At 35.2% G+C, this 17965-nt stretch overlaps 1 protein-coding gene across 1 annotated transcript in view; it reads right to left on the reverse strand.

Moving 5' to 3' along the window:
• Window positions 1-17965, reverse strand: part of CDH2 (cadherin 2) — a 214255-nt gene that overhangs the window by 55724 nt on the left and 140566 nt on the right. The window contains exons 3-5 of the mRNA XM_086682669.1: window positions 6194-6420; window positions 4327-4473; window positions 2443-2598 (exon numbers count right to left, since the gene is read on the reverse strand). Coding sequence (XP_086538795.1) covers window positions 2443-2598; window positions 4327-4473; window positions 6194-6420 — 530 coding nt within the window. The remainder of the gene's footprint in view (window positions 1-2442; window positions 2599-4326; window positions 4474-6193; window positions 6421-17965) is intronic.

Below are 17965 nucleotides of genomic sequence, written 5' to 3' on the forward strand. Positions count from 1 at the left end.
AATTTTCAAAACTTCAATCATTTAAAAAGTTTTTACAAGTGCAGGGGCACCTGGGTGGCTCAGTCAGTTAAGCATCCATCTTCAGCTCAGGTCATGATCTCACAGTTTGTGGGTTCGAGCCTCGCGATGGGCTCTGTGCTGACAGCTCAGAGCCTGGAGCCTGCTTCGGATTCTGTGTCTCCCTCTCTCTCTGCCCCTCCCCTACTCCCGCTCTGTCTCTCTCTCTCTCTCAAAAATAAACATTAAAAAAAAATTTAAAAAGTTTTTAGTGTAAAAATTCAACAAATATGTTACCATGCAAAGTAAGAATCTAGAAACAAACACATACATATGTGGAATAAAAAGTTTTGAAAGACTAAGTGTAGATGATAAATTCCTGGGAATACTAATTCAATACATGGGACAATTGACTATAAAGGAAAAACAAAGTGGTTCTATATATACCTCTCTCCTTTTAGTAAAATAAACCCGACAGAGGTTAAAAATATAGAAGCTAAATACATACATACATACATACATACATACATACAAAAGAGAAAATTGGGTAGTTTAGCATCTTGGGGTAGAGAAGGTTTTTAACAACCATCTCTAAAACCAGATTGTATGATAAAATTGAAAAACACAATTTTGCAATGCAAGAACTATGAACTATAGTAGGGTAAAAATTATTAACAAAGCTTAAAAACAAACAACAAAAGGGGAAAATATGTGACAAATTAAATATTAATATCCCTTACTGTTAAGAGGTTCCTAACAGTAAAAAAAAAAAAAAAAAAAAAAAAAAAGAAAAGAAAAAAGGTAAACAATCCAAAAGAAAATTCAACACAGGAGTAGGGAATTCACTACGATTAGATATTCAACTTAGGCAACTTAAAGCATTAAGATCTTTTTTTTTTTCAAATAATATTGAATAAATAAATGCCTAGAATTGATAATGGTATGGAGAAAGTATATCTCCTATATAATGGGTAGGTACTGCAACATAATATGACCATTCTAGAGAACAATTTCATAATATTTATCAGAATAATTCCAATTTCAGGAATTTATTCCAAGGATATAATGGGAAAATGTACAGACAAGTGTTCATTGCCACATTATTTGTAGTTACAAAATAGAATAAAATAAACCAAATTACCTAAATATCTACCAATAGGCAATTAGCTAAAATTACATTACATTCATTCAACAAAATAATATAAAGCAATCAAAAATGATGACATAAATAGATAATTATTTATTGACATGGAAAGATGCTAAATCCTAGGATTGCTGAGTGACAAAAGCGGGTTTCTGAGAATGATGCCAATTTCAACGAAATACATTTATGAATCTATGCAAAGAAAAAATCTTGCAGCATATCACCAAAGTGTTAAAAAAAAAAAAGAAAAAGGTTGGTTCCACGTACTGAGATTACAAATCATTTTTACTTTCTTATTAATACTGCATTATTTTAAAAGTTTTTATAATGTGCATATATTGTCTAAAAATGATAATTTCATTAAAAGTTTTAGTTATTCATGCAGAAATTGGAGAAGTAATAAAGACCAACTTAGTTTTCTATATTAAAGTCATGGAAAAATATTTGACATCTTGTTCTAGGAAATGTGCAAGCATGGCTAAAAAAAAAAAATGAAAAATGCCTTGTGGAATTTATATTAATATTAGGCAATTCTTGAGTTTCAAAATACTCACTACAATTAATATTTAAAATGATTAAAAATCAGTTTCAAATATATACATATACTATATTTAAAAATATGACCATATAATTGCATACAAAAAGTTGTGATAACCCAGTAAGAAAATGAATAAAACAGAAAAATAAAGAACATAAAAACAAACATAAGACATATAATAAGATAGGGGCACCTGGGTGGTTCAGTTGGTTAAGCGTTCAACACTTGGTAATGGCTCGGGTCATGATCTCATAGTTCATGAGATCAAGCCCCACATCAGACTCCTTGCTGACAGCGTGGAGCCTGCTTGGGATTCTCTCTCTCTGCCCCTCCTCCACTTGCACACACTCTCTCTTTCCCTCTCTCTCAAAAATAAATAAATAAATACTTAAAAAAAGTACAGTCTATACATTTAATGGAATATTATGCAGTCATTAAAAGTGATCTCCATATAATTTACACGCAACAATTTTGACTTCCTTCACGTGAATTTGTTCTTGTAAGTCCTTAGCCACACCGACTTGTAAAGGGTAATGATATTTTATGCCATTTTACTTTCTTCTTTGCACTGTTCTTTACCATGGTACATATCAAGTCTATAAAACAATAATTATTACAACAAATTGAAAAGGCTACAAAGCACATTTCTGGTATGCGAACTCTCAGCACCAAAGCATGAAGACCAATAGAAGAGGCAAATGTTACAGTCTACACAGTCAGAAGAGTATTAGTACAACAGATCATCAGCTGGCTGATATCTTACATGAAACCGGGCTATCAGCTCACGGTCCAGAGGCTTGGTTACTGACAGCTGGCCTGAGATGGGGTTGATAATGAAGATACCAGTCGGAGGCTGGTCAGCTCCTGGCCCCGTCACGCTATACCGTAGTGAAAGGTTTTTATCTCTATCGGACCTGATCTGAGGATCAAGAAGACAATCATATTAAATGAGAGACTAAATGAGCTCATTATCAGAGACAGGGCCTGTCATACCTTATGCCCTTTTTCAGTTACAAATTTACAGCATCTCTTCCCAGAAAACCAGTCCTGTTTCTCTCATCCTTGCTTCTTGGTGACAGGCTTCAAAAAGAGATGTCACCTATCACCAGGAAGACTGAGGGCAACGTTCACATCTAAAAGAACACTCGCTTAGGAACAGCGCAAGAAGTCCAAATTAAGGAGTGTCAGTGTTTGAACTACATCACATTCTATCCAGGGAGCTTGTAGGTTAGAATAGTTAACACAGGAACAGGCGTCCAATTTAATTAAAGTAAAACTTGTTTACCTTTTTGTATCAGTTAGGAGAAGAAAGAACTGTGTTAGGCCACAGTATGAAACAGCCTTATGTGAGAACTCTGATATGGTTGAGTTTAGGAGTCAGATTTCTGCACTTGTATTATACTGACATTATTCACTGCAACCAAAGCTTTTCAAGTCATTTTAAGGTGGTACCTATTACTCAAAATTCTTTGTTAAATACCAAAACATACAAGAAAGGATTTTAAAATGCGTTTTTATACTCTCAAAAATTATACCCACTATAGGCCCACTGCTTTCTCCTCCAAATATAACAGTTCTCAGGAAAAATAAGTTTATAGGTGAGCAGTCACAGGAACAGGCTATACAGAAAGGGAGTATGACGAATAGCACAGACAAGGGTCAACCGGCAATACCTTGGCAGGTGATAATAACAGATCTTTATGTATTAGGTAAATATACTTAACCCAATAGCAGAATCCAGTTTATTAATTTTCTTGTGAAGACAAAATTCTCTCTCAACTCATTGTCCATTAAAGTAGAAAAATTAAAAAAAAAACACCTTTATTTGGGGGCTATGTTGTTCATTGTTAAATCAAATTATAATGTGCATTAAAATAAAATATGCAATACAAATAAATGACTTATTAAAAGTGCAACTTTCAGTAAGTAGGTATAGGAACGCTAAATTAATCACACACAAATGTACATTCTAATAAATCGATATACAATAACTCTGTCCTTTTCCTTTTGCAATAAATAGTGGGTTGCTAATTTTACTAAACATGTATGAATATCTGTGATTTCTTTTTCGCTACATCTGATGGTACGCATTTAGAGTAACCGGAAAAAAATTACTTCTCAGATTTATAAAAGCCTATGTTTTTGCACAGCCCCAGGGATTCTGTTAATGGTATCAGAGGTCATTTTCTTTTTTCTTTAAAGAACTCTCAAATGCACTCAATGCTGGCATTTTTAGCAATGATTGTCCCTTTATTTCTTCTTTGGCTCAAAAGCTATCTATAGAGGGCAAAGATCATCATGGAGAGCATGGCTTTCAGACACGGAAGCGAAGATGTGTATGTGTGTTGTGAGAAAGGGTATGGTACTGGTGTGCATACATGTTGGAGTTACGGCTTATATATTCACACATGCAACAAACTCCATCGTCCATGGTGTATGGGACCCACAGAGAGCTAGCTCTAACTATAAATAATCTGAGGTAATTAAAAAAAAGAGGCTTTCTGCAACACTATAGACATTTCATCTACACACAAACATAGAGTTTTAATACATGTTGTTAACTCTATCTTGTGATAAAACAGACAAAAACATTTCTAACGTATACTTGACCCATGCCATGGAGACAATTAAAATTGTGCCAGCCTACCCTGACAAGCTCTTGAGGGAAAGGTCCTCTGGAATTTTCTGGCAAGTTGATTGGAGGGATAACCCAGTCTCTCTTCTGCCTTTGTAGGTGGCCATTGTGCTTAGTCGCTTGTCTTGGGAATACTATTTCTTCAATTTCTTGTGATTCCTTTCCATTAAAATACAACAAGACATTGCTGAGTACTAGGAAAAACATTTTCTGAAAGGACAGCAATATCAATGGATACCTGACAGTGAAGGGTTCACTGTCAGGAACAAGAAAATATGCCTGGAGGCCCTCTCCTCATCCCTCTATTAAAATAATAGAAAACACCATAAAATTTAGCGGCTACCATGACGATTGAAGAATTGAATTCCAAACAATTTATTATGTAGCACAGCTGTGTAAACTATTTGCAGTTTCTATAAACCATCTTAGATAGGAGTTAATATTGAGCACAATTTAATAGTACCCTTTTATATATCTCTCATTAGTTTAAACCACAGTTCAGGTAATGTGCTACTGTACATTAAATTTAGATCTTGATGTGCTAAAATATAATTTGAATTCCAGGAGAAGTTTAATACATACTGCTAAGGCATGTCTCAAATATTTATGACCCTATTAAATCCCACAGAATTAATGCTGTAATTATTCTAAACCTATGTCAGCCATGATGGATGCTGTAGATGACCCACTTTGCACATTGGGTATTAATCTCTGCTGGATGTCAACATTTTCTTCTGTTTTCCCTTATATCTGTAGACACTTTAGCCATTAGCCCTTGCTGCTTCAGTGCAAATATCCACGCTGGTTTGCTGGACCACAGCGAATCATCAACAACAAAAGTGTTTTTTCACTCAATTAGTTACCAGCTTCTCACTCTGTATTCCCCAAATGACATGATTCCCCTTAACAGTTAATAGATTAATAAACTACATCTCATATAATGAAAGTCGAGCATTGGTGCAAGAGAAAAATGCTATCTTTTCCACTGATATACTTATTCCTATTTGATTATGGGTGTGTATAAGACATTTACAATTAAACGGCAGAAGTGAATGTGTGTATTCCTATCTCCCAAAGTACAATAAATATACAAAATGTAATAGTTATACTTCATGAAATTATGGACTTCAAAATAGATGATTGTGGTGCCCCCTTATTTGTCTCAAATTAACTCAGCGCGAACTAGAATATTCAGAAACTAATAATGTTATCATAGCTTTACTGAAGAAGTTATTGTGTCTTACTAAAATTCCTAATATAGTGACTTATACAAAACAAGTGCTCAATAAATGTCTGTTGCATTTAATCCAACTGTACTTTTGTTGTAAGTGTATCTATTTATTTTATCTTGGCTTATAGCAGCTTCCACCAGAGGGAGTATATCATTCCTAAAAGTTATGTCCGTAGTTTAAATAATTCATACTCCCCAATTTGATTATTCAGGGGCAAGACAAAAACCCAATATTCCTAGCTAGAAATGCTTTCTATTGCTACTGTACTGTGTATCTGTACTTCCCACTTAATACACTTGACTGGTGACATCTTGCTAAGAACTGTTTATTTTCTGGTTATATTTAACAGCTTGTAAAGCTTCTGAGAAATTTAAAGCAAACAACTGCTTCTAATTTTAAATTAAGTTCTAAATCTCAAAGTATAAACAACCCTTTCAAACACAGTTTGAGATAGCTTAAATATACATTTAGTCTAAGTATCTTGTAAGATTAAAAAAAAAAATCCACAAAATACTATTGAAGTGACTGAAGTTGATGAAAATTCAAATACTGGCCAAGGTGACGTATAAAGCAAGGTACATATTTAGTTCCAACTGAATAAACCAGATTTTTGAACATGGCTCCGAAGCCATATTTGGATACTCCACCTTCACTGCATCCTCAGGTAAGGTTGGCTTGAGGCTCAATTTTACTGCTACTTGCCACTTTTCCTGAGTCTCTTTGTCTTGGGCATAAATCAGGAACTTCGCATGCTCGGAGGAGAGGGGAAAGCTTCTCACGGCATACACCATGCCGTCTTCATCCACCTTAAAATCTGCTGGCTCACTGCTTTCATACTGTACTTTCCTTTTCCCATTGCAGTTGCTGAACTTTACTGTAAAAGATAATAAATATGTAAGTCTAGCGATAATACAAAGGCAGAAACACCTAACGTCTAACTAAGTCCATGAATCGCTTAGGTTTTAGTAGGTATAAAACACAAAAGTTTTATTTTTACATTATTAAATTTTTTTTTTTTTCAACGTTTATTTATTTTTGGGACAGAGAGAGACAGAGCATGAACGGGGGAGGGGCAGAGAGAGAGGAAGACACAGAATGGGAAACAGGCTCCAGGCTCTGAGCCATCAGCCCAGAGCCTGACGCGGGGCTCGAACTCACGGACCGCGAGATCGTGACCTGGCTGAAGTCGGACGCTTAACCGACTGCGCCACCCAGGCGCCCCTATTTTTACATTATTAAAGGAATTCTCATACTATAGAATATCAGATTGTGGGGCTGAGTTGTACCCCAGAATCTCCTTGTTCCAAAGCCTTCCCCCACCCTTCACATTCCCCAGGAGCTTGGGCCCTTGGCTATAGCTGCTTTCTCCCCCCATGCCTCTCAATGACATTATCTGCTACTCCCTAACAAACTCCTACTCATCCTTCAGCACCCAGCTCCAGAGTCACTGAAAGTGGCACAATCTCTTGTTCTCAGTCTTCATGTAGTAATCTGAACTCTATTATCACAGTTTTTTTTTTAGTTTATCTATTTTTTTTGGGGGGGGAGGGGTAGAGAGAAAGAGGGAGACACAGAATCCGAAGCAGGCTCCAGGCTCTGAGCTGTCAGCACAGAGACTGTCGCGGGGCTCGAACCCACGAACTGCGAGATCATGACCTGAGCCACAGTTGGACGCTTAACTGACTGAGTCACCCAGATGCCCCTCTACTGTCACAGTTTTATAGCTACGCCTGACATTCACTGTGAGAGGTACTTCATGACAAATTTTCTTAGTTATCTTGTATACCTTGCACATTTCCTGGCACTTAGTCTTCATATATAATTTTTGAAGAAATTCTTAAAGGAAGAAAGCAATTACTTTGATTAATGTTGAATGCTCACTTTGCTCTAAAATTACAAGACCTTAGTAGTAATTAAAAGGGGAATAATTTGCAATTTCTAGTCGTCATGGTGCTTAGAATAGTTCTATGAAGCAGTAACAATTTATAAATTTTCAAACAAACAAAATAAAGATATATCTCAAAATAAATTTTAACTAAAAATACTTATGGCTTAAGAATAAAAAATCAAAAAGATTTTAGTAACTTATCTTTATCTTTAATGCCTTAAAATTGAAAAAAAAAATGAATGCTTTCTTAAAAGGTTAATCAGCTTATGTCTCATTGGATACCAACACAGAAGTTATACCACATACTTAGAAATGTAGAACTATACATACTCAAGCCAAAATAAAATTATAAAATAATAAAAAAATATTCTCTAAGGAAGATCATTTCTTTTGAACTTCTTAAATCATTCTTTATGAGGAAAAGTTCTATGGGAATAGCATGAAGGGATCAAAGAAAAAGCGTTTTTTAAATTTCTGTAAACATACAATGTTAGATCTTAAACACAATTACATAGGATACATTTTAGAAAGCAAGTAATAGGTACACATTACAGGTGTCTAGGTGGCTCAGTTGGGTAAGCATCTGTCTTCAGCTCAGGTCATGATCTTAGGTCTGTGAATTTGAGCCCTTGCATCGGGCTGTCTGCTCTCAGCACAGAGCCTGCTTTGGATCCCCTGTCCCCCCCCTCTCTGCTCTTCTCCCACTTGCACTCTCTCTCTGTCTCTCTCAAAATAAATAAATAAACTTAAAAAAATTCGTACACATTGCAAGATATAATCATATACTACTTTTTGCATTTTTAAGTATCTAAGTAAATTTTTCCAAACTCCCACTCCATATGTATATATTGATGAGTTCTTTTGTTTCCATTAATATAAATTCACTGAGATGTGCACAAGATCACAGCCCCAAAACATGCATGCTTATTTCCCTTAGTAACCATAAAATCCTTGATAACAGAAATAAAATACTTTAACTAGTGAATATATTATTTCCCACATAGCCCCACATATATCATCCTTCATTTTACAAACATCTGGAAATGAAAATAAAAGTTGTATCTCCTGCTAAATTATGCTAAACCCAAATATTTGTCTTTGGAGTAGAAGTATCCCAAAAGATACTTATTATCCTATCTTACTTGCCATGTGATTTAAAAGTGAAAAACAGGATCTCTTCTACAGAGCAGTGCCATCGACTGCTAATCTTTTATTAAAGACAAAATGAAAAGTAAAATTGTTTGGAGGAATCCTGCTGAGATACCGAAACGAAAGACTTTTATCATCTTTCTGTATAAAAGTACCTTTTTATATCAAAAAAGGCATTTGTGAACTTAAAAACACAGAGTCTTGATTAGATCTTCGGCACTTTTTTGGTTCATTTTTACCACTCTAGCGTGGATCCTCATCACTTCACACCTGGATTTTTGTATCTGCCTCCTAGAGGTTTTCTTCGTGTTCCAGGTCATTGAGCATCTACTCTTAGACTAAACCTCTGTTGCTCAGTCATGTGTCCTCCCCATTTAATATCCGTAGTATTATATGTACGCTTTCATCATATAGTGCTCTTCTCACTCTTGGTGTCTTTAGTGTTTCATGCATTACCTTCTAAGACATATTCTGCCCAATCAGATTTCTCAGTCATTCCCCCCTCTCACTGCAGCCCACACCCCATGCTCACTATCTTTTCTAGAAAGCTCCTCCACCCCCATTCTCCATGCCACAGCTCCAGAGCCAGGCCATGACTTGGGGGTTAATGGGTCTACTAGATGACCTTTCAAAGATGGCAGCCAATGCCCTCATTTGGGAAGGCTTCACATTTTGAATTTTAATTTAATTTTAACTTTTATTTGTTTTTACATTTTGTGTCCATGGAAGCACATATGAGCACTTTATTTTTATTAGAATGGTGATTATAATAAATAATGTCTAGTTATTAATGGTTTCATGTGACTACATCTTCTCTCTGTAAGTAGACTGTAAACTCATTTTGGCTTCCTGGCAATGAGTCTAGGTTCTTTTGTTTCCTGGGACACCTAGCAGTGACAGAGACTGTATAAATGCTCATTTAATATTCACAGGCCAGTTGTATAGATGAATATCTTACAACTTTTCAAAACACTCGAAAATAGAAGTAGGTCCAGGCTGCTATAGCAACAGCATTCTGCAACAACAACAACAAAAAACCTAGGGACTTTAAATAATTGGACTATGTACTTAGGTTGCTGGGAGTGAAAGAAAATGAATTAATATTTGTTGTATGCCAGGCACTGAACAAGATACTGACGATTAGGTTAGCTATTTTAGCCTTAGCAAGAACCTCCTGAAGTGGGAATTGTTATTTCTGTTCAACAAATGGAGACAGAAAATTCAGAGAGGCATCTGTGCCCATGGGTGTCTGACTCCTAGTGATTCTTCTACAAAAGCACAAAGGAATCTAACTAAATTCATGACGCGTAAGTTATTGAAACCTAAAGCTTTAGTAAACAATAAAAGTGGAGAAATGACAAAGAGGCTTAACAAATGCTCGTGAAGAGAATAATGTCACATCTGGATCTCCAAATGTACCAAAGTAACCAGTATTATTAAAAAGAAGTCCTTAAGTTGGAGTGGACCCTACATATCCCATATCTGGAGCCCCTGAAGGTGGGGTGCAAGTGTGAGGCAGGCAGAAGAGGAAAATTCATGCTCACTGTTACAATGACAGAGTATTCTGTTAAATAGGTACTCAGCTATTACCCGGCAATCGAAAAGAATGACATCTTGCTATTCACAACTATGTGGATGGAACTAGAGGGTATTATGCTAAGCGAAATTAGTCAGAGAAAAACAAATATCATATGACGTCACTCATATGAGGACTTTAAGAGACAAAACAGATGAACATAAGGGAAGGGAAGCAAAAATAATATAAAAACAGAGAGAGAGAGAGAGACAAACCATAAGAGACTCTTAAATATGAAGAACAAACAGAAGGTTTCTGGAGGGGTTGTGGGGGGGCGTGCTAAATGAGTAAGGGGCATTAAGGAATCTATTCCTGAAATCATTGTTGCACTATATGCTAACTACCTTGGATTGTAAATTAAAAAAATAAATTAAATTAAAAAAAAATAGGTACTCAGCTACCTATTTGGATTCAGTGTCAGAATGATGCAGGAAAGGGAAAGAAGGCCTTTAAAGAAAAATGCATTGGCAAAGAAAGGGAAAATGTGTCTTTTCCTATAAAGGGTCACTGCATATCCTATGAATGAGAAGTGGCTGACCTCAGAGAATCTGACACTGGGGAACACACTTTGAAGGAAGCTGCGTAAAGGCGAGTTATTTAAAGTCAATTAGTTTTCTGTCACCCCTGCTCCTAGCCTATAACGAATGTGAATTGGTTTAATAAATCTGTTATTAGATTCTTCTGGGTTTTAAAAACAAGTGTTAATTTGCATTTGCTCAAATACTAAACTAAGCAACATTTTTGGGGGAATTGTTCAGGTTTAAAGAAATGTTTTTCATTACATAATTTCCTTTGTGCATTCAACCATTCGAATCAACACCTTAACTGAAAATAAGTTCATTGCCAACTGAAAAAATTCTCTGTGACATATTAGTCCTGACTTCATCCTGTGGTTTTGAGTTAATGTATGAGGAGTGCCTAGTGCACGGTGACATGCTTAATCAATGATAACCACATTTCACTGTTTTCAAGTCACACGAATTAAAAGGCTTACCAATTTCAATGGATGTTATGAACTAAACTGTGTTCCCCAAAATTCATATGTTGAAGCACTAACTCCCAGTACCTTAGAATATGACTATAATTGGAGGCACTGGTCTTTAAAGTGGTAATTAAGATTTAAGGGGCAATTGGGTGGCTTACTTGGTTAAGTGTCCAACTCTTGATTTTGGCTCAGGTCATGATCCCAGGGTCTTGGGATTGAGTCCCACAACAGGCTCCATGCTGAGTGTGGAGCCTGCTTGGGATTCTCTCTCCCCCTTCCTCTCTCTCTCTCTGCCCCTTCCCTGCTTGCACTGCCAAAATTAATAAATAAAAATTTAAAAAAAGATTTAAAAAGCTCATCCAATATGACTTATAATGTCCTTATAAGAAAAGGAAATTTGGACATAGACACGAGGGAGGACAGACCACGTGAGGACACAGCAAGAAGGTGGCCATGTGCAAGCAGAGAAAGGTCCTAAGAAAAATCAAACCTGCTGTCACCTTGGTTTTGAACTTAAATTTCAGAATTCTGAGAAAATAAATTTCTGTTGTTTAAACCATGCAGTGTGTGGTCTAATACAATGGGTAATGCACAGATTCCATTTAAAAAAAAATTGATGTTTTTATTTCTTTTTGAGGGACAGAGTGTGAGCAGAGGAGGGGCAGAGAGAGAGAGAGAGAGAGAGAGAGAGAGAGAGACATACACAGACTCTGAAGCAGGCTCCAGGCTCTGAGCTGTCAGCACAGAGCCCAACAAGGGGCTCGAACTCATGAACTGTGACATCATGACCTGAGCTGAAGTCAGACGCTCAACCAACTGAGCCACGCAGGTGCCCTGCATGGATTTCATCTCTTAACCACTGGTCAGTGTTTCTTTTCTGTTATTTTGTTCCACTTACAACTTAGATGCACCTAAACATATTTTCTCAAATTTGACAAAATTTTCTTCTTGAACCAACCACTCACTGAAACTTACTCAAGAAGATTATGGAAAAAAAACAGTAGAAAATGGCTATGTTATAGAATCTTAGTTACAGTATTAATATCATTTACAAATTAAATTATTAATTATTAAATTAAATTATTAAATTAAATTATTAAATTAAATTTACTTCTAATTTATAGCATTTCAGGGGAGTTTTCAGGAGGACTATGACAAAACATGTACAAAAAAACTGGTTGAAAATAGAAAAGAGAGTGGTTAGAAGCCATTTGAAAGGAAGAAAGGAGAAAGAGATAGATATTCAAGGGGCATGGCTGAATTACTAAAATTAGATTTAAAATTTCAGTTTCAAGAAGAGGAAAATAAGGCAAATATCATAGACATGTTGCTGTTAGAAGAAATACATAGTTCACTGGAACCAAACTGTTCCTGTTATGAAAACATTCTCCTGAGGGGCCTGGGTGGCTCAGTCGGTTAGGCATCCAACTCTTGATTTTGCTTCAGGTCATGATCTCACAGTTTGACAGTTTGTGAGTTCAGGCCTGAGGTAGAGCTCCGCTCTGACAGTGCAGAGCCTGTGTGGGATTCCCTCTCTTTCTCTCCCTCTCTCTCTGCCCCTCCCCCATTCCCATGTACTCTCTCTCAAAATAAATACATAAACTTTAAAAACTAACCTGTTCTCCTAATAAATGGTAAGTAAAAGAATTCCAAATAGCATAACGAACACAACTTTCAACTTTTACCTTCCAAAACATGCAGCAGTGTAATCATTTTTTAACATACGGGTTTTAAAACAAAGGTGATGATACATTTATTTTAAATTAAAATATATCCTTAATGGTGAAACTCTTCTACAATCGTGTTAATGGTGGACACATGACATTATGCATTTGTCAGAACTCAAGGAATTGCACAACACAGAGTGAATCCTAACATAAACTATGGGCTTTAGTTACTCTTAATGTATCACTGGAAAAAGTGGTATTAGTTGGAGTTCTAGAACTGAATCGATACTTGACATAAACACCTTAGGTATGGAGATATTGAGGTGGTGTTTCACAAAAGTCATAGTCTCTTACTAGGCAATGTAATAAAGCAGAAATTCTATTATTTTAAGAACAGTCAAGAACTTGGAAATTTCATTTTTCTGACAGAACAATTTTCCTTACGTTAAAACATTAATTTTGCTTAAATGCTCAAAAAACTCAAATTAGAAATAACAGAATTTCATAATGTAGGAGAAGGAAATAAATTTCCTTAGACAACAAAAAAAACAGGCTTGATCCACAGGATTATTCAAATTTAAAACAACTCTATACACAAATAAACGTGCCTAAAAACATTACAATATTAAACGAGAAATTTATTATTAGAGCTATTGCATAGTTTACATACATAATATGTAGTTATTGTGTTCTAGCCGCCATAAAACTTTGTTAACATGGTTAATACAAAATTAAACATCAGGGAAATAATTATTTTAAAGTACTTTTTGACTCTTAAAGCAATACCTCAAATTAATGCTAACCATAAAGCCATAATATCTTTATAAAATATTAACAGGAAACCACAGATCTTATATATTAAATGCATTACCATTTAATAGCACTGCATAAACCATATAAATGAAAGTGTGCAAAATGCTCACATATGGCTTATAATTTTTGCTCAAGTAAAACATCATGCCATATTTAGAACACAATTATAAAAGAACACTGCAAAATATTTTTGAGGCTAAATATGCCTTTGCCTTTAAAATTGCTTTTTTTCTACATTAATTGCTATTTTTGAAAGCATACTAATAAGACAGAAATAGTTTCAAAGTGCTGAGAAAAGTTCTCCCTCCACAGGCAAAGAGCAATCTTAATTAATGAACTTAACATCTAAATGAATAAATGAGAGCTGGGAAGATAGGGAGGAGATGTCTCAACAGTAGGGATTTTCACGGTGATTTTACTTACAGATTCCAACAGAGAATGGTTACCAAGTGGCGATTTCACTTACAAATCTGAAAAACCTGCTTAGATATTCTTTTGTCACCCCAGGCCCTTACTGAGTTTCATTCTGAGGAGCAATTCTTCCTTAAACACTTGAGTAGCCATTTCAGAGCGAACTAACGCTCTCCGCACTTGTACAATGGGGATCCAGTAAAAGTAGTGCAGGAATGTCCATATGGACCTTGGCGGAAAAAGTCATTACATTTTCTTTACAACACACAATTATAGTAAGAAAAAGGAAATATCGAGTCAATATTAGTACACATATTGACTCTTCAATATACATAACACTTCCAAAATACTTTAAAAATCTTTAATGACAAATTTGAGCTTGTTTCCATGGAAGACTTTTATTGTAACAAGTTTTATGATTTGGCTATCAGACTCTTGATAATTACCAGCAATGAAAGCTTTACTCACAAAAGTTGATGGTAGCAAATGATAGCAACGAATTCATCACTTTTTCTCCACTTGACAGAAAGTTCTTTCTTGTCGTGAACCACGAGGAATACATTTATTAAATTTCATGGTCCTTCCTTTTCTTGCACTGACAGATATGACACTGAAATTCCTTGTGGAAATTCAAAAGCTTCTCAAAATTTTTTTTCATATTAATATTTTAAAATAATGATAAAAGCTTTACTTCAAGAATACACAGGGATGGTGTATTCTAATAGTCTCAATAATTTTTCTCCAGCTTTTAAAATAGAACACCAACTAAATATCACAAATGAACCACTTTAATCCTTTTCTGGAGGTGAATTTTCGCTTCAAACCCATAAACTCTGTGACTGTGTGTAATATTTTTTACACGGCCTTTGCAGTTTTCAATTAAGTTCATTCGGGTGCTCCAAAATGTCAGTTAAGTAAGCTATTTTTTCAAGTGAATAACTCTCCTTCAACAAATCTGCAGTGAACAACATTCAAACACACAATCATTTTTCTATTAGCTGACAGACCTTTGGAAAAAAAAGGGGTCTTTTGGATAGCTTGTGCACTTGGTAGAGATCTGCAAATATGGTATTCCCTTATCTTTGCACAGAGCTATAGCCATTTATTTTCATAATTCCAATTTATGTGGATAAAAGATTTATGAGCAATCTTTTATGTACAAGAGCTTCTATGTGAGTAAAACTAACAGAATCTTGAGATTCTCAGATTAAACCCTTTGGTTTTTCTATCTCCATGCCATTTACAGCTTTTATAACCTTCAAGGCATCAGGGCCAAGACATTGGCCTCACGTAATATTTGCTTAACATCTTGCTGTAAAATACTTATTTGTCTCCTTGAATATATAATTTATGGAAGTTTGTTTTCCTTTTTCTTCCAGAATAAATAATGCCCTTCAAGGATTCTAACCACTGCCATTAACTAACATATTTATTAATTCCTTAAAGGCATCAACATGCAATGATAACCTTTTTGATTTAATAATCTTTTTGACTAGTGCTGTCACTGCGATGTGTGACGTGTCCTCACTACCCCTCCTACGTGTATTATTCAAAAGTGACTCATTTTCTATTTCTCCTACTGTCGATGAGGGATATATAGGCTGGTAAAACAAGGAATTCTGCATCTGTGTAAGGTATTTGGCTTAAAGCATTTAATATGAAATGTTATAAATGACTTTAAGAGCTTGATCATATAGTGTTGCACTCAATCTCATCAAAAATGTTCTTACTTTCTGCTTAAGAGAGTAAAAAATTTCATCTGCCTAAAATGGCTGTGTGGGGATACAGTTCTCACAAAATGTGTCCTGCGTGTGGCTTCACTTGATCTCTTTGCATTAAGTAAAATGTTTAGACCAAGTGTGAGAATAATTATAAGACATGTATCCCAACCCGAGGGAATCATTATTTTTTAAAATCTTTATTTATTTATTTATTTTGAGAGAAAGAGAGAGAGAGAGAGAGAGCAGAGGAAGGGCAGAGAGAGAGGGAGAGAGAAAATCCCAAGCAGGCTCCACACCCAGCACAGAGCCCAACATGGGACTCGATCTCACAACCCAGAGTTCATGACCTGAGCTGAAATCAAGAGTTGGATGCTCAACCGACTGAGCCACCCAGTCGCCCCTCTGAGGAAATCATTATTATATTATCTTATTAATATCTTACACATTTGAGGGGGTTCTTGTGACTCTGAAGTCTTTCCAGCTTTTATCCCAAATTATCCATTGGGCTGGGAAAGTAAGCATATGTACAAATCACATCTAAAAACAGACTGTGGCATGTTCAGCTTTAGAAATTCATTTGTAAAATAACATAATATACATGTAATATATATATAATTTAGTAAATTATTAATATTATCTAATTATATAAAATAATAAAAGATATATAAATAAATATATATGATATTCATTCTATGTAAGGTCTGCATTTTTAAGGTACTTTAAAATAAATATATGAAAAACTTGAATAATTAAACATACTATAATTTAAATTACAATATGGAATATATTCACTTTCACTTCATTTAAAGGATATACAAAGTGTACAAAAATTTGTTCACTATATTTCTAGATCATCAAAAAATATGTTGAAAACAATCAATTTCTGGAAACTATAGTCCTCTTTAATAATTCAGTAACTTTTATGTCCAGAAAAAACACCTAACTTAATTCTAAGGGATTTGTTTCTTAAAACCTATATAAATCTTAATACAGTATATACACATTAATTCTAAAAATGACACAAAAATTACTGATTTCCATCAAAAATAAGATTTTGATTTTTAACCTTGAAATCCAATAGGAAGAAAGGAAAATTAGCAAAAGTAGAAAGAGGAAAAATAGAAAAAGATGGAGAGAGTAAGTAATAATTGAGAAAATTAGTAAAATTAATGATTCTTTGGTACCTTAAAAATTTATTCATACCTTCTAGTTTAGAATTAAACAGGGAAAACTATGAACAAAAAATAGAAGCACATGAAATGGAAAAGATAATTAAATTAATACTTGCAAAAAAATAAACAGTCATATAAAATCTTCACTTGGGATAAACACATTGATACAAAAGTAATGACCTCTCTCTCTCAAAATAAATAAATAAACATTTACAAAGGGGGCGCCTGGGTGGCTCAGTCGGTTGAGCATCCGGCTCTTGACGTAGGCTCAGGTCATGATCCCAAAGTTTGTGAGATGAACTGTGTTAGGCTCTGTGCTGGGTATGGAGCTTGCTTGGGGTTCTCTGTCTCCCTCTCTCTGCTCCTCCCCCACTCGGATGTGTGTGTTCTTCCTCTCTCTCAAAATAAACACTCAAAAGTATAGCCAGATAACTGGGAGGATTCCGTGGGAAAGGGGACACATTGGTGCTAGCTCCATTGGCGAATTCTTGGTCAATAAGATCTGGGGAGATGCTATGTGTAGACTTGGGTCTACACGAGTCTTACTCAAGCAGAAAATGATAAAAGTAATAAAAACTTGTCAGGAAGTTTTTAGAGAAAGCCATAAAAGAGCATTCAAATATAACGTTACCTGTTGTGAACTGTTTTATTACAAAAACGCCTTCACATTTGTTAACAATATAAACAAGTTCAACCATGTGTACCTGTAGCACAACTGTATCCCATTTTTGACAATGGATTGGGAAACACTGATTTATTTTGCCATACTTCTGAAATAGTAAGGTTGAGGTAGGCATTACTAATGGTCACCAATATTTTCAGTTCTTTTTCCCCTTCCCGGACATGCAGAAAGATGACATTTCTCATCTCCCTTGACCTTAGTTATGACTATCTGGTTTGCTTTGGCCAATAAAATCTGAAGACTGAAGTGACAGATACCACTTCTCAGCAGAAACCTCTAAAAGTGGATATCCTCTTTCCCAGCAGTGGCAATTATGAAAGAAGGTGTTAAACGTGGATAATACAAGACTGAAACC

Source organism: Puma concolor, chromosome D3, assembly GCF_028749965.1.
Source record: "Puma concolor isolate L17-30 chromosome D3, mPumCon1.1.hap2, whole genome shotgun sequence".
Classification (NCBI taxonomy): domain Eukaryota; kingdom Metazoa; phylum Chordata; class Mammalia; order Carnivora; family Felidae; genus Puma; species Puma concolor.